Here is a 25,550-nt window from a genome sequence, read left to right as displayed (position 1 = left end):
GCTTTTGTGTTGACCAAAAAAAAACCTGACTCAGAAACACATCATGCAGCTCACACCCAGGTCATCTGGTTTCAGCAAAATACATCTCACAGCCTCCACCCCAACAGCCAATATATATGTGTTCTGATGATCGGCTGATTGTGATGATTATTTAATTGTGTTGTAATACATGTGATTTGTTTCCACCAAATTTGATCATGCAACAAAACTTAATAACACAAGAGCAGCTGAGGATCATTTAAAGGCAAGGCAAGTTTATTTAAGAGGCACATTTCACATGACACAGAGGATCATCAAAATGCTTCACATGAAAACACGTAATAAGAACAGAGCTAAAAGACTAACAAGTGTGAGGTCTGTAAAAAATTAAAACATAGAAATTCATACAATGTCGCAGTTAAGAGTCAGAGAGAAATAAATACCAGAAAATTGAAAGCGTAAGGTGAACAAAAAAATATTTATCCTGTTTGGGGATCATCTAAGATCTTTATTCCGCTTTGCAAGTGAACGCAGCATTATCATGATTTGTTTTAATTCTACAGGAACATGAGCTGAGAGGTCTGGAGGGTTCATATTGTGGAAGCAAGTGTTTTACTTTGTCCATAAACCATTAACTGATTAATAGACGAGTAGGAACATTCATCCATCATCTGTACTGCTTATCCTTTAAGGGTCAAGAGGAGGCTGGAGCCAGTAAGAATATTTTGAAGTCAACTCTTTGAGACATTGGAAGCCAAAGCAGAAATCTGAGAACTTGTGTAAATTATTTTAAAGTGTGAATTTTCTAGATCTTAATAAGATGTGTACCCATTAATTCTTGCTATATTTAAGATATTGTGGCTTGTTTTGAAGTTGACTTGAAGTGGGAGATGGAATTTAAGTCAGTAATAACTTAAAGAAAGAGAATTGTTGTTGATGTTGTTGTCATAATGTTACAAAGGAAAAATGCTGTGTCGCTGTTTAAAAGTGGCAAAGGTAGTGAACAATGGCATAGATAGAAAATAATACTGAACAACCAACAATCATGCCTGAAATAGAAGCTAAAGCATAGATCGACATGCGCTTCTCTGGAGCGGCCCTCACAACACAAACACGTAACTGAGAGCAAATGTCTGTGATACAATTGTATGGACCATTATCCAGAGCCGGCAGGTTCCAACCCAACAGAACATAGATAAACCAGGATTCAATCAGCATACGCAGAGTGATGCTGAGCAGGTAGAAGCCCACTGTGCCTCTGTCTTTATTGAGATCAATCACCATCTTCCCTGTGGGGTCTTTGGACACAACCTGAGCCCCCTCTGTTCCCTGGCCCGCCAGCTCCATGTCTGCCTTCGCCTGGCAGCTCCTCTTCTCGGCCCGGGAGCGCAGGTGAGCGGTGAACAGCTCCATGACCAGGACGGAGAGGATGACCAGGACAAACATGAAGTTCCAGGCCGACACCATGGGTTTGTGGAAAAGTCTGTTGAAGCAGGCTTTGGTGCAGAGGCTGTCACCGGTGCCGTTGCAGCTAAAGTCCGAGTCCATTTTGTGGAAGGGCATCTCAGCCAGGAAGAGGATCACCACGCGGATGCACAGGAAGCCAAACCACAGCGAGCGGCCCGTGTAGGTGGTGGTGGCGTCCGCTGCTGTCCGCAGGATGGGGATGAGGCCTGTCACTAACGCTGCCATCGTCACCACTGGTTCTTGTTTGGAATCTAAGAGTGGAAAGGTTGGAACAAAAGAAAAACACTATGCTTAAATTGTGATGACATACATACAGTGATGTAATTGATCACATGTTTGAGGTACTTGTACTTTTCACTTGTATTCTATACTTAAATTTCTTATCATTTCAAAAGGAAACATTTGTTTTTATTTTACATTGTTCCTCATTTTGCATTTATTTGACAATTTGGTTACAAGATCATTCTCGGATCCAAATGTTTATGAAATACAAGATTAAACCAATGGTTACAAACATTTTAGCATATGACCATGTGGAATAAAACAGTGTATGTGACCTCTTGTTATATATGAGAAGTCAAGTTATTAACATCTCAGAAAAAAGATTTTTGAAAAAAAGCCTAAAAACTTTATATCCTTCAGATTTTTATTATTTCCTGCTTTGTTAATCATTTCATAATTCATTCCTATATCTTTTCTGTGTGCGACAGAAATTTTAATTAAGAATAATTTAGAATTTCAAGTTTATATCACCTGAGAAATATATAAATATTGTTTCTTCACAATCATAGAACTTACAAAACGTCAGAGTGCAGTTTTTTAAAATACATTTTTCACTTCTCGGCTGAATAATAGATTGCAGTAATCACACACACACACGCTTTAACACGTGTTCTCATTTGCACAGATACACACCCACCTCCATTTGTGTGTATGGATTGAAGTTAATGGGAATAAAGTGTGACAGATGAGAACTTACCTTTAAGACTTGCAGCCAGCTAATGGACTGACGCCACGCTCGCTTTGCATTCAGTACTTTTGGGGGAAAGAATTTTCATTGTCATCAATATATGTGTTACAGTTTCCCACCCAATGATGTGCTGAGTCAGTCTCACTTCACATTTCATGGGCATCTCCCTTTTTAACAGTTGGTTTTGCATTTACGGAAACAATAAATAAAACTAGTTTTTGCACAGGACACATTTTTATTGGTATAAAAATTGAATTCCACTGATTTAATATTCAGGAATTCCACTCTTTTTTTTTTTCTTTACTTGACACTTAATATAATATCAGATGACAGTGATTACAAATATCTTATACAGTAAAACAAATTATGTTTATAAGATGGAAATATACAGAATGTTAAAAATGTCAGAGAAGCTACAATTAAAATGTATTATAAAAACATGTTTACCAGAAATCACAACAATTTACGGTAATCAGCATTTACTGTATGTTTGCAACACCACTTTTTTTATGAGATTACAACAGATAAGACAATTCCTTAATCGGCTAATTATAGTAGCGCATATATTTTAAAATATGAACATCATATGTAACAACTTACAAATATCATGGCAATACAAAACAGTGACAGAGCAGTGTAATGAATTGTAGGAGAATCTATTTAGACATTTTTTGAAGGAAGTTATTTTGAAATATAATACCATTTTTTTCTAAATAAGACCCATCGTCACAAAAGATTTAAGGCAACAGTCTAAATGTTTGTGGAACCAAAAATCGGACAGCTTACAGTCCCTCTTCTTTCACCAGGTACTCGGGCAGAGTCTGAAAACCAGTCACAGGTACAGTCACTGGGACCGTCAGCGATACGGCGCTGGGTTCGACAGTGGAGGGGGAAACCTCACTGGGGGGAGGAGGAGAGGGGAGCGGGTCTGTGTGGATAATGTTTAAGTCGGTGAGTTGTTGGGAGGCCTGGGCAGCGTCTGCGTGAGTCCGTAAGTGCTTGCGAAGGTAGGCGGCAAACAGAAAGGCTTTGCCGCAGTGGGGGCAGCTGTGGGGTTTGTTGGCGGAGTGGATCTTCTGGTGTTTACGCAGCCCAGATTTGTTGAGGAAGCCTTTGCCGCAGCTGTTGCAGACATGAGGCCTCGGCTTGGGATGCTGCTTCTCGTGCTCCTGTAAATCAGCCAGCTGTGCAAACTCCGCCTGGCAGGTTTCGCAGACGTGTGAGCCCAGTGGCACAATTTTGGTAACATTCGGGGGAGCGGAGTCGATGGAGTGCAGGTTTTCATGGGCCTGAACTTCATCCCAGGTTCCAAATGTAGCATCGCAATGTGTACAGGAGAACTGAGGGAGAGTCGTGTGGGGGGTGAAGCCTGAAGCTGATCCTGCCTCCGTCTCCTGCTGCTGCTGCTGCTGTTGTTGTTGTTGTTGTTGTTGTTCCGACTGCTCAGCTAGGTGAGTTCTCTCGTGTTTGCGCAGACTTGAGGACACAACAAATGACTTCAGACACTCCTCACATTTGAAAGGCCTCTCTCCAGAGTGCACGCGCCGGTGCTTGTTGAGGCTGGAGCGCTCGGCGAATGACTTGTCACACTCGGTGCAAGAAAAGGGCCTGAGTCCTGTGTGGACAAGCATGTGACGCCGCAGATCCCAGGATGCCACGAAGGCCTTGTCACAGCTCTGGCATTTGTAGGGTCGCTCTCCAGAGTGGACACGTTCGTGCACGGCCAGATCAGCCGGCTGCCTGAACCTCTTGGAACACTTATCGCAGGGGTAGGGCTTGAAACCCAAGTGGGCTCGCTGGTGGCGACGGAAACTGGATGGGTCGGAAAACATCTTGCCGCACTGTGGACAGAGGAAGGGCTTCTCACCGGAGTGAGTGCGGAGGTGAGACTGGTACGAGGACAGCTGGGTGAAGCCTTTGCCACACTGCTCACACTGATAGGGTTTTTTCTGAGAGTGAATGCGCTGATGGCAGGCCAGAGAGGAGGAGCGGGAGAAAGCTTTGCCGCAGTCTGAGCACAGGTACGGCTTTTCTCCGGTGTGGGAGCGCTCGTGGTTTTTCAGGTCCTTCAGCTCTGTGTATGTTTTCCCGCACTCGTCACAGGCATACGGGCGATGGCCCTGATGGTTCCTTCTGTGCTTTCGGAACACAGAGGGATCGGCAAAACTCTTGCCGCACTCGGCACAGAAGTATGGCTTTTCTCCTGTGTGAGAGCGCATGTGCACCTTCAGTTTAGACAGGGTGGGGTAGCTCTTAGAGCACTGACGGCAGGAGTAAGGACGCTCGCCGCTGTGCTGTGTCATGTGGATCCTCAGGCATATAGCCTGCATGAAGGCCTTACCACACTCAGTGCATATGAAAGGTTTCTCCCCGGTGTGAGAGCGGCTATGGTTGCGTAGCTCTGTGGGGGTCTTGTAAGCCTTGTGACAGTCGGGACACTGAAAGGGACGCTGGGCCGAGTGAGTGCGCTCGTGCTTTGAGAGCTGAGCCTTGCTCGTGAATGTTTTGGTGCACTGAGAGCATGTGTGCGGCTGCTGTGGCTGCTGCTGTGGCTGCTGCTGCTGCTGCTGCTGGCGGTCCTTCACGTGCGCTGACAGCTTGTGGCTGCGCAGAGCTGACAGACTCTTGAAAGCCTCTGTGCACGCGGAGCATTTGAAGGAAGCTTTGGCTTTTGGAGGCCTGCCTCTGCCACGTTTCTTCGCAGGCCGATCCCTCGGCAGCTCTTCCTCCGGCTGGCTCTCTTCATCCTGAGAAGGGGGAGTGCATTGCTCTGCAAGACGTGGGCTGCCAGGCTGAGGAGAGGCCATCTTTACATCTGCCAAGAGATGACATAAAAAGACTTTGTAATAATCATGTAAATAAACATATCAGCAAAATGAGATTGTGGGATAGTAGATCTGCTCCAAGGGGCTTCAGGTTAAATCTCTACAAGACATGATTATCTGGACAAAAAGTGTCAGTGACAGTGGCTGATGAGGAACAAGGACAAGATGTGTATGATCACATAATAGCAGAAATATGTGGGTGTGCATTCAATCACAAAATGGCTGGCATTAGGACCTCAGGGACAATAAGCTAACCGCTTTGATGCCAGAGGAAGTGGCAATGACTCAGAACAGTGTGTATGAATGACGGACGTGAGGCCGAGCGGAGACGAGGCTCGAACATCACAAGACCCCGCGATGGTGCTAACGACCGGACACGATCTGTACGTATTCCTCTCCGCTAGCTTGACTGCTACGCATTTTCTTTTTTTTAGAACTAACTCAAAATGGCTGGCTTTAGGACCGCTTGCACCCACAGTGTCATCGTCGTTACACGGGCTGGATTTCGCTAACAATAGCTGCTTTTAGCACCGTGCGTGCGGGAGGGAAACGGCGGCGTTTCTTACCTGAATCGGCACATTAATGGCTGGTGGGTGATGCTTGGAGAGAAAAAAAAATGTCTGGTACACGAGTGTATTTACGGAGAGACGCGGTGACTGGCTGCGGGATGGGGGCCGGCTCTAGGACCATGATGACGAAAGCCCTCGGCCGGACAAGTGTGCAGCATTTTAATGCGTTTGATGGTAAAAGATGCTAAAATAAGAATCACAACACACACGTTGGAGCCACCGGGTCAAAACACGACCGCTCTGATGAAGTTAGCGTGTTCGCCGTTGTGTAAACATGCGATCTGAGCCGAAGCTAGGACCATTCCCGGGGCTCGCAAGTCAATGACGGAGCTAGCTTGCGAGTGCTAATCCCGGGGAGCTAACGTGTTTTTGGCATGTATACGAGAAGCAGAGGCGCGGTATCGGGACGGACACGTGTTTTTATTTGGGTGTAGTGCTCGCTGTGTGGTCGGTTTATCGCTGAGTTCGCCGCATTTTGTTTCACGCCAACTTTTAGCTCACCCACCGAGTTCCTCTTCAGAGGGAAGTATTTCACTGCTGCACATTTCCTGTTTCCTAGCAACAAGAGCAATGTGGGAACAGGGGATGGAAGAAGAAAAAAAGACAATCGGGGGGGAAGGGGGGTGCCCTTTACAGTAAATACTGTTTTTATACTAATGAATGAAGGAACATGTTCGGAGGCTCGCGTTGAATCGCCGCTGCTGCAGGTATTTAATCCGCCGCGCTCGCTTTAGTCGCGTTTCCGCATTTGAAACGACTTCCAGGCTTTTTGGTGCAATGTTTGTTTAGCTAGCCGCGATGGTGGTGCTAGCTGGTGTCGCGCTAACGTTAGCTAGCTCCCTGCCCCGCGATAACAGTTTTAACAGTGACCCACTTGTTGGCTCTTTCTTCTAACCTCGTGGGGACGAGTGCGTTCGTTCAGCTTTTGTCTGTAATGCCGGATACTGTGGATGTTCGTAGGTGCAATGAACCCGGAGAGAGAGAGCGAGAGGCGTTGGTCTCCCGGTTTATTGACATAGCTAGCGGTAGTTCAGTTAGCATGCTGGTGCAGAAATGTAACAAAACAGCTCAGGCTGGGCACAGTTACCAGCTAAGTGCATTCAGCTTAATACATCTGCCTCTACTTCAGGTCACCTGCTGGTTAGAACAACATATTGTTTTTTTGTTTTACTTTTGAAAGATTTGAATCAGGGATCAGTATTAAGTAATTAATGTGTTTTGATTATTGTTGATCCTCAACAGCCACATGTGTGTGTTAGAGAGAGGGACTAGTTGGAGAAAAACTACAATTATCTATGAATAACGTCAATGTATACTTGAACAGGGAATTCTATTATTTAGTTTATATATTTACTCTAATTGTCCTGTCTTTTGTCCTCAACAGCTTTATTTGCCTGCTTCTCCTAAAGTCAACACTTGGTCGCGTGGAACTGGTTCCCAACGTCCTCTGTTTCCTCCCAGGACATACCTTGGACCTTACTGTAAAGACAAATAGTTGTAAACAGACAAGAAAGGCATCTAATGCATTTCCTCCCTGCATACCCCAACACCCTGTGTCTGGCACACGTAATTCAATTGATAGCTTGTAATGGCAGCGCAAGACCGTGGCAGGACGTCACATTTTCCTTGCAAACAATGTGGCCTGGTATGTCCCAATATGCCCAGTCTACTTGAACACATGGATGCACACCTTCAAGAAGAGGAAGAACGCAAGTTTAAATGTGACGAATGTGGCCGTGGATACAGGCACGCTGGTAGCCTAGCCAATCACAAAAAGACTCATGAAGTGGGCTCTTTTCAGTGTGACATATGTGGCAAAGACAACTCCAACGCTTTGTCCCTGAAGAGTCATCTCCGGAGCCACACTTCACAGAAGAAGTACTCCTGTGTACAGTGTGGGAAGGGTTTTCGTCTGGCAACACAGCTGACCACACACGAGAAGGTTCATCTCTCCAGGCGAGCAAAAGAGCAGTCGTTCAGGAAGTTAGACGAGGAATATCCTGAACATGAAAATAGTCATGGAATTGAGAATGATCATCTCGATGAGCATTTAGCCGGTGTCGGAATGTCTACAGAAGATAGCCCGTTTGAGGACAATACGGAGGACATTTCTAATGCACAAGCCGAGTCCTCTGATGAGGCAGCAGATCGACCTTTCAAATGTGATTTGTGTGACAAAGCATACATTCATCATCGAAGCCTGACCAACCATAAAAAGACTCACCAGGTGGGAATGTTTGAGTGCACGGTCTGTTTCAAGCTGTTCAACAACATGGCTGCCCTTTACAGCCACCAGAGAACTCACAAGTCGAGAAGCGGGACAGACCCTGGTCCGATGGGCGGGTCGTTTACCGGCACACCACTAGGCCGGTTTTCCCCTCAGAACCAGGACGCTCAAGTAAATTTCTGCCATTTGTGTCAGGTACTGTTCCCCAGTGATGAAGAGTTCCAGGAACACATCCAAATGCATAACTCTTCATCTATGTCATTTGGCCTTCAAGATCCCATGTCAGAGAGCCACAATATATCATACGACAACAGTATTGCTTCGCCTGAGTCAAATTTTTATGCATCTCCTATAAATAATATTCCCTCAGTATCATCAGTAGATAATCTTGGAGGTTTTGATCCACCACAGGAGCAAATATTAAGTAATGGTCACATGTACTCGGACTGCTCCAATAATCAAACTCCATCTTCCAGTAGCACTCAGGGAGAACCTCCAATAATAGACGCAAGCCTTCTCGATCCTGTCCTGGCGCACACACAAAACAATGACATTACAGCGGAATTCGAGGAGTCTTCCACTGTAGATTCTGATGAGCGTCCCTTCAAGTGTCAAATCTGCGGTAAAAGCTACCGCCACTCTGGGAGCCTCATCAACCACAAAAGGTCACATCAGGTTGGGATTTACCAGTGTTCCGTATGCAGGAAGAGTTATCCTCACCTAGCTGCCCTCAAAAGTCATCTTCGTCTCCACAAAGGTCAGTCTTCATCTTTTAGCCTCAACGCTGAGGGGGACTGGCTCTCCTCGGAGCCTCTGACTCTGGAGAATCAACAGGGTTGCTTCTCCTCACACGAGGAGGAAGACGACACCCAGCCCGTGCTCGATATTGATCCGAAGAATGGACTTGACCACAACAATGGATCGTTGTACCATGAGCAATTTAATCAGGACTTTTCCCAGGATATGACAGTGCATCTACCTCACAGTGAACACCTGATGCAGAGGCACATGTGTGCAGACTGCGGTGAGACTTTTGCAGACATTGCAGGGATCAAGTCTCACAGTTGCCCACTGTTACAACAGCAGCATGACACAACTAGCAGTGAGAGTAATGCAAACTTCCAGGACAGTAATGGTCACTATTCCGTTGGAAACCCAGTGAGTAATGTCGACTTCCATGGTCTGAATGGTAGCCATGATGATCAAAGTTACTTCGAACAAAATTTCCACCAAAATATGAGCAGTCATCAGCTGAATGGTGACACAGAGGATGATAACGCTGACGAGGAGGAGGAGGACGATGATGATGGAGATCTTTATCAGTGCTCTTTATGTGGAAACAGCTACACCAGCATGAGGGCTCTGAGGAGCCACCTCCGAGGGCACACACAGTCTCACGGCACTCCTGCAAGCTCAGGGCCTTCATCCATGTCCTCCCATGAAGAAGTGAAAGACGACCTGGGAGAGATGATGATCTGTAGCACATGTGGGGAAAGTTTTGCCAATAGGCAGGACTTGATTACCCATCAGCTTGTACATAACAAGGACCAGGTAGATGACGAAAATCATTTACATATGAACACCAGCGATGTGTCCGGAGGCACGGAGGAACCACAGAGTATCATCTGCGGCAGCTGTGGAATATTCTGCACCAGCTACCATCATCTTGAGAACCATGGCTGCACCGCACAGAGGGTAGATGAGTCAGCCAATTGTAAAGAGGAAATGAAAGTGAACGACGTTGCCCAGTATGAGGACACAAGTCGCGTTAAAGAAACAGGCGCCACAGAGGCTCGTCAGTACAAGTGTGATCAATGTGGACGGTCATACAGACACGCAGGCTCCCTCCTCAACCACAAAAAGTCCCACAAAACAGGTGTATTCAGATGTCTTGTCTGCCAGAAACGCTTCTACAACCTGTTGGCCTTAAAAAACCATCAGAGATCCCACTTTGACATTAAGAGGTTGGTAACATCATTAATAGGTGTACAATTATTTCATTTGTCACTCATGTTACAAATTGTCAATGCTTGTTGTAACTAATGAATAGTTGTTATGGCAGAAAACTGAAAATTGGCCTGTAGAGTCACAATTGTGTTTTGTCATCATGGCGTTTATCCTTGCGTAGACGGTCCCCTGTATTTCAAACTCCGAATGAACTAATTTGGTCTTCTCTCCTCCCACAGACACACTTGCAATGAGTGTGGGAAAGCCTTCAAAATTCAGAAGCAGCTATTGAACCACCAGCGACGGCACAAAGAGAACCAGGCCAAAATCCAGGAACTCAACAGCCAGATCCAGGCCCTCATGCAGATGAATGGAACCAGGTCAGATGGAGGAATGCAGCCCTTGACTTCAAATTCCAATCAGGCCTCTACCTCCGCTCGGCGCTCCAGGCGACTACCGGCAGGGGGAACAGCTCAAACAAAGCATGAGACTTCAGTCAAATCTGAGGAAACGGGCGACCCACGACCTTTCGCCTGTGATCAGTGTGGTCGTACGTATCGCCATGCAGGAAGTCTGGTCAACCACAGAAACTCCCATAAAACTGGTGAATATTGCTGCTCTGTGTGTAACAACAGTTACTCCAATCAACTAGCAATGAAAAACCACTTGCGCACCCACTTTGCATTTAAAAAGCACTCTTGCCAAAACTGTGGAAAAGGCTTTAGAGGCAAGAAGCAGCTATCAGCTCACGTCTGTGTGGCCCTCAGAAACGAAGGGGCCAGAAGCAGACGGGGCCTGAAACCCAGAGCCATTAAGTGTAAGGAATGTAAACAGGCCTTTCTCTCCGTTGACCAACTGGCAGCCCACACCTGCGATGGACCTTCAGGCAGCAGTGATGCCCAAACAAATATATTTCCAAGAAAGGAGGAGCGACCGTTCACATGCAACATATGTAATCGCAGTTACCGCCACGCAGGCTCACTGCTGAACCACAAAAATACCCACAAGACCGGACACTTCAGCTGCACCGTCTGCTCTAAGCCCTTCACTAACCCCATGGCTCTGCGCAATCACACGCGCATCCACACGCAGAAGAAAAAGTACGTGTGTCTCACGTGCGGAAAGGCCTTCCGCCTCGCCAGCATCCTGCACAACCACCAGAGGGTCCACAACCGCATGGCAAGTCACTTCAGCTGTGCGGCGTGTGGGAAGAGTTTCCAGGGCAGGTCTGGTCTGAAGAGACACCGCTGCCGCAGAGGTCAGGGGAGCTCGATAAGAGCTGGAGTCCAGCAGTCGGAGAGAGGAGACAAGTGCTTCACGTGAGTTAAAGTTTGATTTTGACCTCAGTGTTAACGTATTGTTCTCATGTATTTTCTCTTTGTTTAAGAAAACTATCCTGACCACACTGATTAGATGTATTGGCCAATATTAGTTTATTGCAGATGTAACTGTATGAGAGCATAATTTAGGCTGATAAGTTACCAGAAGTATATAAATAGTTTGCTTATTTTGTTCACCAGAAAGTACTGACAAGTCTATTTTTCACCTGGAAAATGTCCTGTTCAATCCACATTTTGATTTAAGTACTGAAAAAACATATGAACAGATTCCTTATGAATGATGTTTATGTATTTACTGCTACTTTTAAATGAGCAATATTGGCCTAAAAATCTAGTTTTTTACAGTATTGTAATGTTTAATGATAGTAAAGGTATATTAGTATCAGTAATTTGCTGTTTTAGAAGTAATTTGCTATTGGTTTGAATGATCTGGATTGCAGTTTGTGTTAGGGACTGAACATAAACATATCCCTGCTGCAGGTGTGACCTGTGTGGGCGCTCCTACCGTCACGCCGGCTCCCTCCTCAACCATAAAAAGACACACTCCGAAAACCTCCACCATTGTACCTTGTGTCTCCAGACATTTCCTGATTCTCTCACTCTGCAGATTCACTCTCAGATGAGACGTCATTGCTGCCCCGAGTGTGGCAAGACCTTCTGCCTGGTCGCACACCTGCAGAACCACATGGAGGTGCACTCGAAGGAGCGGGCTGTGGTCTGCAACCTCTGCCAGCAGAGCTTTCCCACCACAGACAGTTACCAGCAGCACCACGACATGCACCACAGGGATCAGGGCCCCTATCAACAAGCTGCGGATGAACCCATAGCTAACAACTTCTGCTGGGACTCAGGAATAAATCCGACCATGGGCATTGACGGCATGCACAAGCCGGTTCCACCACCTCTGTCCCACATTCCAGGAAGCATCCCCGATTCACCGAACGACACCGCTGGCACGGAGGAGAAGAGCCACGTCTGTGAGCACTGTGGCCGCACTTATCGCCACGCCGGCTCCCTGCTCAACCACAAGAACAGCCACAAGACGGGCTCCTTCTTCTGCTCCATCTGCCAGAAGGAGTTCTCCAACCTGATGGCCCTCAAGAACCACCGGCGCATTCACACGGAGCCCAAGCGCTACCAGTGCCTGGATTGTGGAAAGGCGTTCCGCGTGTCCACTCAGCTCATATGTCACCGGAGGATCCACACCAAAGAGAAGCCCTTCGCCTGCCTGCTGTGCGATAAGAGCTTTTCCAGCAAGTCCAACCTGCGGCACCATCAGAAGATGCACCAGAACACGCAGAGCTACGACTCTTCTTTTAGCATGGACGCTGACACGTTTATGGACCTGGACATGGGGTCTTTCCTTTAGAGTAGTGGTGCAGAGTAAACAAGAGACGAGGACAACCGAATCCTCTTATAGATCTCGTATTTGTCCCTCTATCAGTAATTGTAAAACAGTATTTTTTTTTTTTCTTCAGAAAGTGCACCTTGGTCCGGACAGAGGCTCCTTTTTGAAAATGCACATTTCATTACTGATACCCAGTCTTACCTCGGCAACAGATGGCAGCATCACTGAAAAGTCTCCAGAGGGTCATCTTTTAATACGGCCTGAATGTTTTTCTGTGAATACACAGGATCCCAGAATACAGGGCGGGCGATTTAAAAAAAACGATCGCCAATCATTCCTCAATGACCAACCAAAGTGAACAGAAAAGTGCAGCCCAGGTCCGTGTAAGAATATTAACACAGATACCATGTTTTTTTGTAAGACTACTGGTGATCTCTCCTCTCTTGCTATGTACAAATGTGTTCAGTGCCTCTGTAAGTTCCTTAGATAACAAAATATACAAACTATATTTATCTTTGAATCCTTTTGTTAGCTTTGCCGTCAATCTCGGAGGACTGCTCGCTTTTCCTCTGGGAGCTCACATAGGGCAAGCCTGTTATTATAAAGTCAAATACCTCTGGGTGTGTCCAAAGGTCAGTGGCAAAGTGATTTACTGAAATCATATTAATAGTTGTACTGCTAATAATAATCAAGTTGAGTGACCTTGTATGCTAAAATTGATGTATTTATTAATTTATTCCTGTTATTTTATGTCCATATTTTATTAGAAAAAAAAACTTTTTATGAATGTTGTACAAAAAAAGAAAATCTGTCTTCTGAAACTCATGTAGCCTGTAAGGAACTTCATCAGTGGATCTCTAACTCCTTAACTCTCATCGGTTACAACAGGCAGGAATGAATTGAGCCAAGGATGGTGTGTTATTGGCAGCACTCAGGGGAAACCTTCAAAAGGAACATACCTGATGTGTAAAACCTTGTAGATAATCAGTTTGAAGCGAACAGAGCATTTTCTTTGTACTCGTGCCATTTCGACATGTTTATATTTGATCTCGTTTAACGGTTGTCACAGTCACTCCGTGTAGCTGCAGCTGCAACATGCAGCGCGCACCGTTATCCATGTTAGAATTTTAAAAAGCGTCAGTTATGTAGAAGAGCCAGTGCCTAAAATATAAACAGATTGTAGCAGTTAAATGTAGACAAACCACCTCTCACTCTACTTGTTATACTGTAAAACACAATGTTTTTCTGTTTGTCTGCTACATTTGATTTTTCTTTAATTATTCTGATGATTTATGAATCTTTTCCGCCACCAAACATTTAAAATGTCTTAAGCATTTAACAACAGAAAAAGAACATTGAGGGGAAGTGGTTCCCTTTTCCCCTCGATCGCCATCATTTTATTTTTCGGTCACAAATGCTGTATATGAATCAAATAGAATGACTTTGCATCTGTAAATTCAAACACACATGTGGCCGGGATGCCTAATTTCTGCTAAGCACAAGCGTCACTGCCAACATACCAGAGCTTTGTGGATTTACTGTCTCGATTTCATGAATCACTCATGTTCTATAAAAAATGTGCAATTTTTTTTTGCCAAGTTGTCTGAGGTGAATGTTGTTTCTGAAGCGAGTTCTGTTTAAAGAAAACCTGAATCTCCATAAGTGAACACATGGCCTTTTTTTTTTATATAACAATCTGAAATTTGATTTTCTTCATGCCATTAACATTGTATGTCGTGTGTGCGTATGTTTGTTTAGCACTGGTCAGAAGTAAGAAATACCTCATAGAAGGCCCTGCCTATGTAGTTCTGCTACTTACTGCCTCACGCAGCGTAATTGTAGGGGAATACACTGTATCCATACAAACTCAGATAGTTACATATTGTAAGACGTGGAATGAATGAAGCATCAGTTTTAAGGTTTTACTTTTGTCGTTTGCAGAATCTTACTGTGGTTGTTTCTCCCGTTGTTGAGTTGAATTTGCACATGCGTAGTTGCGACGTTTTTAGCTTGAGGAGGACTGGAGGTCGATGACGCGGCCGAGATGTTGTCGTTTGTTGCTGCGTCGACAGGAAACGAGTCGGCCACTTGATGGTTCACCTCCGCTCGTTCAGCGGGTCGTAATATTTAAGCAATATGCTGAAATTGTTTCAGTGCACAGACTGAGTTCATCTCATTTGTCTTCATTGGAGTCGATATTCTGACACAAGCCTTGGAAAAAAAAAAACACATAACTTCCCATCTGCCATCTTTGTTACATTATTTAAAAGTTCATCTGTATTAACTGACATTGTCATATGCCATGGTAGCCTACATGTAAAACGACGGATACACATTTCAGTTAAAACTGTAAACTGACTTTATTTTTGTACGAGGTTCACGTTCTAATTCCCTGTGGCACTTAACACATTCACTCCTCTGTCATTGATCACAATCACAGCCTGGTATTTGTGGCGTGTGCGTTAATCTCAGAGCTCTCTGTAAATATTAGAACAAAAATGTCGGCTGGATCTCTGTACATTCAATGCAAGATTTTGTTCAGCGGGAGAAAACTACTAGATTAGCTATTGTGTAATAAAAAAAAACATATACCACATGTTCTGATTGAATGCGTTTTCAGTGCTCGCAAATGTCTGCTCAGTATTTAATTCATATTTATATAACTATTTTGTCACTCAGAAGCGTAGATTTTTACTTATTTGTTAGAGCGTAGTTTAGAATATGAGCAAATTATTGATAAAACTAGTTGACATGAATTAAAAGACTTGGAAAAACAAAGTGTGTTTGTTTCTTGTCCATATTCGTCCAACTGATAAAGTCATGAATACACCTCGGATTATTAAATTGTCAGTTTTATTGTGAAAATACTTTAGGTACACAAAGCGGTTTATAGGATTGCATTAAGTAAAAGAAGCCAGTGCATGTACAGTATATACAGTTAGACAGGAAGCATGAGGAATAAGCAGGAAGTGTTAGTTATTGCTCAGTAACATCGCTGGCTGGCTGAGTAGAAATTTAATAGAAAAATCTTCACTGGAGTCCCTTTACACATGTGCTTGTCCCTCGCAGTTTGAAACAATGCTACACTGCAAGATACTTACAAATAAATAATATAAACATCTAAACACAAAAATAGAAATGTGGACGTATCTGTATTTGAAGTGATTCCCTAATGTCGCTGCCACAGGGCAAGCATTTCACCCAAAAGCAGACCTGAAACATTGTCAGTGACCACATACTGCAAGATGGTCGGAAGATGAAAAAACCCACAAAAAACCACTTTGTACTATAAGAAAAAGTGGAAAACAACAATCCTGCCCCACCATGTTTTTCACTGGTTTCAATGTCCACAAAATTACTGACATCTCGACATGATGCATCGCCTTTTTCTGTTGTTGAGGATCATCAATCGACAAATCCGAGTTAGTTGTGATTGTGTAACTTGCGCCCAAAACACTGTGGGTGTCATTCTCTTCAGTACAGTACATTCTTTGCTCTTGTTAGTTGGCTGGCATTGTGTGTTTCTAGTGTTTCAAGCATCCTGTGCCGCTAACGCTGGGACGGTAACGTGAATTCTGGGGATGTAATAGTAGGAGAATTTAAAAAGTCAGCTAAAAACCTTAAAACTGAAAGGAAAAAAAAAATAAACATTGTTGTGACCTGCAGTAAAGGGTCTGTGTTGGAACAGCTGGAGGTGCAGTCAGGGACAAAGGCTAGAATACATTTCACCTACAAAAAGCTACATTCAAATGGCCTTAATGTGCCAAACAGTTTGTCTTGCTCACATATGGTTTATCTTGAAGAGGCTGTTGTGGTACATAACTAGCAGGGAGACCCCTTGTAACCCTGCAGAATAGCAGGGGATCAGACTGCAGCCCAGCAGACGGCACTAGCTGTGTTACATTCATTGGATTCCTGCTGGAGAACAGCACAACACTAAACAGGAGCGTGGGATTGTAGGTTAGTCCTGATGCTGAATCAAATATCTATATAAACCCACAAAGGCTATTCTGGATCATGATCTCATTTACATGGAATATAGAGGCACACGTGGTCAGAAAATGATACCACTCTAATATAATGTTACGGTGTGAGAGTTGCTCGTTAAGTCCTGTGGTCGCTATGGGACTGAGTGTGATCCCTTCAACAGTCTAATAAATAAAACTGGTCCGATTCTGGTCAGGAGATACTCTGCGTTCAGAGTACACACTTCATGGTCCAGAGGTTCCTGCGTCCAGCTGTGAGCCGGTCGCTGCTCGGTTCCGTCACATCTGTTTCCAGAGGAAGATGAGGCTGTGGAGGGTATGACAACCGTTCAGTTCTCTTTGCATTCACATCATTTTACCCACATGTACGCAATTACAGTTACAGTCACATTTGTTATCAACCGTATGTTACAATTGAGGTTTGACCGATGTGGACTGATATCTGGTATCAAGTTGTTTCTGAAGTTAATTACATTTCATTTATTTTACATTTTTTATTGATTTATTTAAATTAAGTTAATTTAATATATTTCAGAAAAGTTACTCAATTAAATTAATTTATTTTGATGAATTTAGTCAATTAAATTAACCCTTAGGAGCCCCCCTGGGCTGATGTTTTTTCAATATAACAAAGAATATTTAGTTAAACGCAACGCTTGCACCATCCTCATCTTGCATACTTTCACTCGTGTGTAAAATAAAATCATATCTCTGTTTTTACTTGGCCTATGAGCACCAAACAAAACTTAGCATAGAGTCTCATGGCAGCACTTTGGACTGAAATTGAAAGCAGCGCTCCATGTGGCTCTGAGTTTACGCTGTTGGCGTCCTGAACCAGCCATGGTTGATCATGCCGGTGTGGTCGGCGACTCTTGAGACCAAAGCATTTTTTTATCCCAAATCAATTGTAAAAGAACACAAGAAAATCCTGCACGCTGTCGATCGCTCGCTCTCACATTATGGACAATTGTTTAGTCATCAAACTGTTGTCAGGTAAAATGAATGTTCTTACTTTTTAAACTTCATATCTTAGCAACTAAGTGAAAATGAAAATCATACTTACTGAAATGTTTAAGCTTGATAAAGTGGCCCCGCAGTTTCTTCAATGGGTTCTGTAATACAAAATAAAGAAGAAACACATGAGCACTTCCCAGTATGTATTGTGTTTTTAAATACACAACTCGTTTCTAGGCATGAATAGGAACACAATAAGAGTCATTTCATATGTGACACAGCTGCAAAAGGCTTCATAGCAACGCATTCAACAAATGTGTGAAATTCACCTCCGCCAGCTATTGTCTTTAGCAGGATTACGCAAAAACTGGGTGGAGGGATATGATATGAGTCAGGGAAGAAGACATAAAATTGTGGTGCGGATTCAAATCAGAATGCAGATCCAGGAATGTTTTTTCAGTGCAAGATAGGTTGTTTTCAGCTTTTTCACCATTTGATCATGATGAAAAAAGAATCACTCATATTTAGGGGTCAGATGTTTATGACTCTGTGCAATTTGGTGCAGATCCAAATAAATATCCCAAAATATTTTCAGAGATTTTAGGTAACTTAACCCCAAAAAGAATCTTTTTCACTAATATCTCCTCCATGTTAGGGTTTAATGTGATGCATCTTATTGTAATATCTTTTACTCTGTGTCTTCACAGATGTATTTACATTGAAATCTCTGATACAGTAGTTTCTTTTCCAGGGAACGCAGTGTAAACCACTTCTAAAATGATCTGTGAATACCAACTAATATGTTATTTCCTGATGCTGTAAAAGAAACTTTACTTTCTTGACTTTCCGGTGAATTTGAGAATTGATTTTAAGATGTTATTGGTGGCTGGTAAGGCCTGTTCTGGACTTGCACAAGAGTACATTTCAGATTTCTTTAATTAACGTATAAATTACAACTTGACACTGCAGAGTTTTATTGAAAAGCGATGGATTACAGCATCGCAGTTAGGGAACACGGGTTTTTGATTAAAAAAACATTTTCAACAATGATGGCTTGAAAGCTAAATATCACATTTCACGTGTTGAGGATCTCACCACGTAGAGGTCGTTTGTGTGACTTGCGTCGATGCACCATGACCCCGATAATCAAGGCAGCGCCGACCAGCACGACGGCGAGCACCGAGAAACTGGTGATGGCCGCAGGTTTCCACACATCCGGTGAGATCTCCGGATCTTTACCTGGGGATAGAACAAACACAGATTAACCTGCAACACTGGCAGAAAGTGAACCAATGTATGAATCAGTCATGGCGGAGCCGGTTTCTTACATGTGTTGCACGACGGGGTCTTGGGGTACTGCTTGCACGACGCGCACGGCACACACTTATCCAAATCTGAGTTCCAAAAATCTGAGCTGCCACACTGACCTGCACACACACACACACACACACACACACACACAGCAGACATAAACAATTGTGACACTTTATAATCCCCAAGACTTTCACTGGGAAACAAGGCTTGGCCCTGGAGGGTTTATGACTTCTTCCAAGGCTAAACATTTATGTATTTATGCAATTTTCAACACTGTTTTAAGCAAATGAAATATTACGATCTGGGGTAATATTTGAACACATTTGATGCAAAAGCTTCAGAGAGCAACCACAATCCCCACTGCAATAAAATGAAAATGCTTAAATACAATAAACCACAATCTGTTGACTCGCGGGAGACATCCAGCTGCAATCAGTTACTGCAGCTGTGACCTGCAGCGGGACACATGAGGAACTCTGTGGCTGTCTTCTTCTTATAAAATTAAACTGGGAAATTCCTCTGTGTCAGACCGCTGATGCAACCTAACTGCACCAGAGAGGATCACTCAGTGACTCTGGGTGCATGAGCGGGCCGGGCGGTGTGCGAAGAGCAGGATGTGTGTTTTCGAAGAGTGCTTCCGCTGCATTGTTTTTGCCTCTGCGGACGTGTGCGACTTCCAAAGAATAAACGAACGAGCCTATGAGAAAGAGGTCGGCGGTCGGCGGCAGTTGTGTTCTGGGAGAAAATGTCTACCTTCACTGAAACACAGTAGAAAGCTGCTCCTCTCTCTGTGGCAGCTGAACAATTAAAGCTGTGCACACGATGAAGACCCCTGAGGCAGTGACACAGCTAAGAGTGAACTCAGTGCTGCTTTAATAGTGTTTGTGGGTTTCACATCCTTGGCTGGGATAAGAAGGAGCTGATTCCCCCAAGGTCAGGAATGAAGTAGCGAGTGTTGTGACATCAAGCTGAAAAACAAACCTCTGCAAAACAACATTACAACATGAAGTCAGCCTAAAAAGATGACAACACCCGACGTGTCCCAGATAAAGTAACACAGAATCAGATAGTTCAGTAACCGTCCCACATGTGTATTTGCATGAACTTCTGTTGTGTTCAACGTGATAAAGAAGAGCGACACTGAGCCTGATTGGTGTCACAGTTTGTGGTGGCTTTCATGTTCGACGTGCATCACCGAAAGCAACATCAAAACTATCAGGGAGGCGAGTTTGACGTACGAATGAGTGGGACGCTGCAGCTGCTTCCATGACAACCGCGGTAAATGAATGTTGTGACGATGAAGCTCGGGAGCCGACAGTGTGGAAGGCCGTGTTATTACACAAGGTCACGTTAAAGGGATGGTTTTAAAAGGAGAATTCACTCATTATCTTCTCACCACTGTGCCGATGGAGGGGCCGGTGTGATTGGATTGGATTCTGCTGCAACAGAGTTTACCCCTAAAACTCCAAAAGTGTTTTGTGGACTCAAACACTTTCACACCCACCCCCTCCATCGGCACAGTGGTGAGAAGATAATGAGTGGATTTTTCATTTTTTGGTGAACTATCCCTTTAATGAGATGGGTGAAAGAACACAAGACGCGACCAATGAAACGAGGAGATGCTGGATGTTTGATGAGATGGTGATCGTCATTCTTTGTTCAAACATTCAGAATTAAAAGAGAGCAATTCATTTAAAATGCTACAAAAACAAGATATTGTCTACTGTAATGGAGTATTTTTCCGTATATATACTCCATTACTAGTAGAATCTCTGCATTAAAACCCACGTTTAAGTCCTAGTGCAGAAGTATTGTCAGCATTGTACAAATGGCCCCTGTGACTGATATATTTACATAAATTCAATTAATAGATTGCCACTGATGCAGAACTCTCAGCAGCTTTTCACTGTTGTAGCAGCGTCGCTCTGTTGGGTCACTGAATAAATCTGATGGTAGTGAGGAGGTGAGGGAGGAATGAGGTGATTGATGGTGTCGGGAAGAAAAAACTGTCTGAATGATTAGAAATGATTAGAAAACTATTTGAATGACACGAGTAGTTCGGAGGAGAAATGTTTCGGCTAACAACTCCTGACAACCCGCCCACACTAGACACTACTCTTCCGTGAGTGTTGAGGATTTTTTGACCATCCTCACACATTACTGTATATGCCACTATATATATTGTATATTATATCTGTACAGGAGAATAGTGTCTGTCTAATTCCACAGATACTCCCTTCTCTCTCTACGCAGTACCAAGGTCTGGTTATAGATAAAGGCCCAACCAACAGTACATTGTAGTGTCTATGTTGAGGGACTTTCATATCTAACTCAGATGCGCCAGACAGAGAGACAGCAACTTCAACTCTTTTGTGTATTTCACCAGTGGCAAGACGTAAGGACACAATGTGATTTAGGTATCCATACTTTAGGCTAAACTATCCAATAGGATGTGAACACCTGCATGTAACATAGAGTGACAGCAATTCTAGCCATTCATGGATGCGCTGTTGGAATGGGTGTCGCAAGTAGAGGAAGATATACTGGGATGCTCTGGGAGACATCTCCAGACTTGGGGGGGGTGACAATTGCTCATGTTACTGTGTTAGCGTTTGTATATTGTTCCACCTTCTGGTCTCCTTGATGCATCAAGTATGTGGACCAAATAATACTGAGTACCACTGGTTTAATCTAAATATGAGGTGTAAAGTTTTGGTTAAAACAGAAAAGTAAGTAGCTGTTGGGCAGTAGTAGAAGTAACAGGGGCACCACCTCCACCGAGGCCCAACCATATTTAAATCTATTAATTCATTTAACTTGACAGATCCTGATCCAGAGCCGCACCAATCTTTAAAGGGTTCTTTCCTGACCCGTACGGCACCCTTTCTCCAAACTTCCTGGTAATCCGTTTAGGTAATAGTTTTTGCAGTAGTTCCTGCTACATGACACCAAGGCAGACAAATAAACACAGACGAAAACATAACCTCCTTAACCTCACTGGGGGAGGTAGAAACAAATCCAAAATCTTAATTACATAGACCGAGATATTCAGATTTCTAGTCACGGCACGATTCATTTCCCATAATGCAACTCAAACACATCTTTCCTTTGACACTCCCTGCCTCTTATATCCCCTCATCTTTCAGTTTACGCCTCTGCTTTCTGTTGAATACTGCTCTGTTGAAAAGGCTCAAGGCCGAGTTGAGATAATCTAGATGACATCCCTGTGACATCATCAGGGTTGTTTATTCAAACCTCAGAGAGGATTCCCTGGAAACATCAATCTGCTGCTTCCAACTGAAAAGGATTTCTTGTGACAAATAAATTGAGCTTCATGTGTAAATTGTTATTTTTTCCAAATTCTTTACTGTTGGTTGAAAACAAAACAAGCAAGGTTTCGTATATTGTATAGATCAAATGATTGAGAAAACAACGTAATCTCATCAGTGTTGGAAGTATATTTACACTAATTTGCATTTTCTTTATAAATACTGTACTTTCGCTCAATTTTGAGGTACTTGTGCCTGACATGAATATTCCTAGTGAATATTACTTTATACTTCTGCCCCACTACACATCAGAGCTAACAGATATACCTCCGCCAAGAGGTTATGTTTTCACCCCTGTCCGTTTGTTTGTTTGTTTGTTGGTAGGTTTGTTTGTAAACAAGTTTATGCAAAAACTACTGGACGGATTAGCATGAAATTTGGTTTAAGGAAGAGGTATGAGTTTGGTGTGGATTCGGATGAGGGAGCGGTATCAGGATTTCTCTCCGACTTTCCTAAACACAGAAATAAAGTGTCTAAAGAGAATAATTGATGGATTTTGATGAAAAAATCAGGCATATTTGGGGGACTGATCCAAATTAAAATGTGGATCTCGTGAAGTTAAATGTGGGTTCATTCGGGGAATGCTGGGCCTTGGTTGACGTATGTTTTCTCTGAGTGTCATTCTAGTTTTAAAATTAGTCTTCTGTGCTTTTTAATACTAAACAACTAGAATAACTTTTCAATAGGAGAGGTGGAAAAAGCTTCTTTCTCATGTTGGAGGTTGTGGGACATAAAGAGCCGAATGCACCATTGTGTGAAAAACATTTGGGATTCACTTGGCTTGTGTCATCGCTCACAACCAGAGCATTTTGCATTTTTAAACTCAAATCTAGAAGAATATTTCCATTTCCCATGAGGTCCGGAGCCTACATCACAAATGTACAGGAGGCTGCGCCGTGTGCGTTTCTCACTGGTCACATTCCACAGGATTCATAAGATGTTGACAACCAGTCAGTGCAGGTCATTATTCACCGGCTGCAGTCGAGAAGGCACCTGCTGGAGAAGTCATGTTTGAGGCATTTTGACCTCTACGCCTCTGGATGTGTTGCAGCCCCATGCACAGGCCCCCAGAGACTCTCCGTCCTCCACAGCCCAGCTCGCCTGACTCATTATAAAGCTGCGGTCACGGTACAAAAATGTGTCACAGCTCTTGTGAGCCCGATGGTTTCAGCAGTGCCTCGTCCATCAGATCCAGATGGACTCACACTGGAGGGTTCAAGAAGTCACTGGGAGGAACTGAACCTTGACTCCTGGTTGACATGCAGCCAAAACCCCCAAAAGCCACATCTGGGTCATGGAGGCTTTTTTGTTGTTCAGATCAAACGACAAGAAAGTGCTGATTAAACAGATGAGAAGATGGTAGCCATGTTTGAGCCTGAGCTGAATCTCTGGAGTATCTGTTTCAGTGCAACGTTTGTGGTTTCATTTCTCACTAATTTGTGTATGACAATACAACAGCAGGCATTCGATAAAAAAACAAAAAAAGGAAGCTGCAGAGATGTGGTCACCTGACAGCCACAAAACTTTCTCAAGGCTCAGGATGTAAAAAAATCTGTGAAACACACAGTTTGGAACCATTTATTCCTGTGTGCATGACAAGAAGACCTTGGCAGATCTCAGCACCTAGCGTGACAGAGGGTGCTTTTGGGTGTGGGGGTGCTGTATTTTGTCATAATGTGGAAGGGGGTGGGTGGACCAACAGCTGATGTCCAGATGTAGAGATGCTTTCACACAGATGGAGCCTAAATCGAACATGCTTTGAGTTTACCCGTAAAAAAATACATTTGGTGACTGTAATAAATCCGAGGAAATGATCCTGATCCATATAATTATTCCATCTTTTCATGTTCTCACTGCAATCTGACTCTGTGGGATCACGTCCAAACTTCAGATGCCTGTGGAAACAAAGTTCAAAGCCTCCTCTTTCTTCTCCTTTTTTTTTTTTTTTTTTTTTTTTTACATTTCTGTGAGATAGTGGAAATGGATCTTGGCGCAAAAACGGACACACGAGGCTGGTCGCCCTCTCTCCATGTGGCCGGTCCCTCTCTCACCCAGGGGCACGGATGGATGGACGGGGTGAAATAAGGCGATCGGAATGCGGAACCGGTGAGAAATGCAGCTGGTTAAGGAAGCGGCTCTGTAAGCAGACCCCTACTATCTGACTCCATTATACAGCCGGACCACACCAGCCCTCTCTGATCCATGTTCACACAAAAACAAGAGACGCGCCAGCATTTGCGCGTAAAACTCGCCAGAAAAAAACAGCAGAAGCAACCCCACTTGCGTACACAAACAGAAAGCGGTGATTCTACGTTCAGCTTTTAAAATCCACGTTTTTGTGTGAATAAGAGCGTTTTACTTACTTTTCTGTGCGCTCACGACGTGGAAATTGGCCACGGCCGCGAGGATAAGTCCGCAGAGCGCGCAGAGAGCGTCAGAAGCCATGGTGTGTGCCCGGGGGGAAGCTGCTCTCCGTCGGCTACACGATTCCCGAAAAGTGCATGTGATGCGCAGTCAGTCCGTGCTGGTTCTCAGCATGGAAAAGCGAGCATCAGAGTGAGTCACCCGCAGGAGTCTGCTCCTTGTTTTAATAGCGCACACACCCACGCTCACAGTTCAACTCCTATGAGTCATTTCCTATGTACTGTACTGGCCGGGCTGTGTGCGCGCACTCACAGGAAACTCCACGAGCATAGTATGCGGTTTCATGTGTTTCAGCTCCAGAGGAGAAGTTTCTCTTCAAACCCAGCTCAGGTACACGAAGTGTGTTTTTTCTTTAAAACACACATTGTTATATTTTTCACAGCCACACCCTTTTTGTTTTTCCTCGATCCACAAAGCAGAGAGTCTGGGTAGTCTGGACTTAATAGTGTTCTCATTGTTATTACCACGCCTGTCGACGTCATACCCTCCTCCGTGCCAAAAAACACAAGGCCCTGGCAGGAGTCTGGTCCCATGCACACACACAGGGAGAGAGAGAGGGAGAGAGAGAGAGAGAGAGAGAGAGAGAGAGAGAGAGAGAGAGAGAGAGAGAGAGAGAGAGAGAGAGGAACAGCAACTGAGGCAGAAACAGATGACACTCACTAGGAAAAACTTTCTGGCTTCTAAGGCCTTTGGGAAAGTCTGCTCAGAGTTAAAGTCACATAATCTGTGTGTTTATTCTCTAGAACACCGTCTCCTGCAAAAATGGAGAGCTCTGGTGTTCTTCACTTCTCATCTTATTTTTCTCAGCCAAGGACCCCCCCTACAAGAAAGGAAAGGTTCCAAGGACCCCCTCATGTGCGTCGCTTGGAAT

The 25,550-nt window shown here is 44.0% G+C and overlaps 4 protein-coding genes across 9 annotated transcripts; 1 reads left to right on the top strand and 3 right to left on the bottom strand.

The window, feature by feature from the left end:
• Window positions 1–431: 431 nt before the first annotated feature.
• Window positions 432–2,192, bottom strand: LOC117752869. The gene has a single exon (XM_034570585.1). It carries the CDS (start codon window positions 1,669–1,671, stop codon window positions 961–963), a length of 711 nt encoding a protein of 236 aa, XP_034426476.1. The 5' UTR covers window positions 1,672–2,192; the 3' UTR covers window positions 432–960.
• A 456-nt stretch (window positions 2,193–2,648) lies between these two features.
• On the bottom strand, window positions 2,649–6,328 carry znf668 (zinc finger protein 668). Of its 3 annotated transcripts, XM_034569677.1 has the most exons (3): window positions 5,808–5,944; window positions 4,990–5,231; window positions 2,649–4,959 (listed from the first exon to the last, which is right to left on the bottom strand). In XM_034569677.1, the coding sequence occupies exons 2-3, from the start codon at window positions 5,221–5,223 to the stop codon at window positions 3,199–3,201; spliced, it is 1,995 nt and encodes a 664-aa protein (XP_034425568.1). In that variant the 5' UTR covers window positions 5,224–5,231; window positions 5,808–5,944; the 3' UTR covers window positions 2,649–3,198. The 3 variants fall into 3 exon arrangements, with proteins under 3 accessions (XP_034425568.1, XP_034425567.1, XP_034425566.1); XM_034569676.1 differs by lacking the exon at window positions 5,808–5,944 and adding an exon at window positions 6,252–6,328 and having other exon boundaries at window positions 2,649–5,231; XM_034569675.1 differs by having other exon boundaries at window positions 2,649–5,231.
• On the top strand, window positions 5,291–15,936 carry znf646 (zinc finger protein 646). 4 transcript variants are annotated; one of them, XM_034569668.1, is made up of 5 exons: window positions 5,291–5,624; window positions 7,195–10,001; window positions 10,224–11,303; window positions 11,805–14,698; window positions 14,745–15,936. In XM_034569668.1, exons 2-4 carry the CDS (start codon window positions 7,399–7,401, stop codon window positions 12,691–12,693), a joined length of 4,572 nt encoding a protein of 1,523 aa, XP_034425559.1. In that variant the 5' UTR covers window positions 5,291–5,624; window positions 7,195–7,398; the 3' UTR covers window positions 12,694–14,698; window positions 14,745–15,936. The 4 variants fall into 4 exon arrangements, with proteins under 4 accessions (XP_034425559.1, XP_034425560.1, XP_034425562.1 ...); XM_034569669.1 differs by lacking the exon at window positions 5,291–5,624 and adding an exon at window positions 5,848–5,984; XM_034569671.1 differs by lacking the exon at window positions 5,291–5,624 and adding an exon at window positions 6,373–6,517.
• LOC117752415 (tumor necrosis factor receptor superfamily member 12A) lies at window positions 15,509–25,029 on the bottom strand. The gene is made up of 5 exons (XM_034569678.1): window positions 24,619–25,029; window positions 18,941–19,039; window positions 18,708–18,851; window positions 17,722–17,770; window positions 15,509–16,965 (listed from the first exon to the last, which is right to left on the bottom strand). The coding sequence occupies exons 1-4, from the start codon at window positions 24,698–24,700 to the stop codon at window positions 17,730–17,732; spliced, it is 366 nt and encodes a 121-aa protein (XP_034425569.1). The 5' UTR covers window positions 24,701–25,029; the 3' UTR covers window positions 15,509–16,965; window positions 17,722–17,729.
• Between the last annotated feature and the right edge of the window lie 521 nt (window positions 25,030–25,550).

The sequence above is a fragment of the Hippoglossus hippoglossus genome, chromosome 19 (assembly GCF_009819705.1).
Source record: "Hippoglossus hippoglossus isolate fHipHip1 chromosome 19, fHipHip1.pri, whole genome shotgun sequence".
Classification (NCBI taxonomy): Eukaryota; Metazoa; Chordata; class Actinopteri; order Pleuronectiformes; family Pleuronectidae; genus Hippoglossus; species Hippoglossus hippoglossus.
This window is presented reverse-complemented; position numbering and strand designations above follow the sequence as displayed.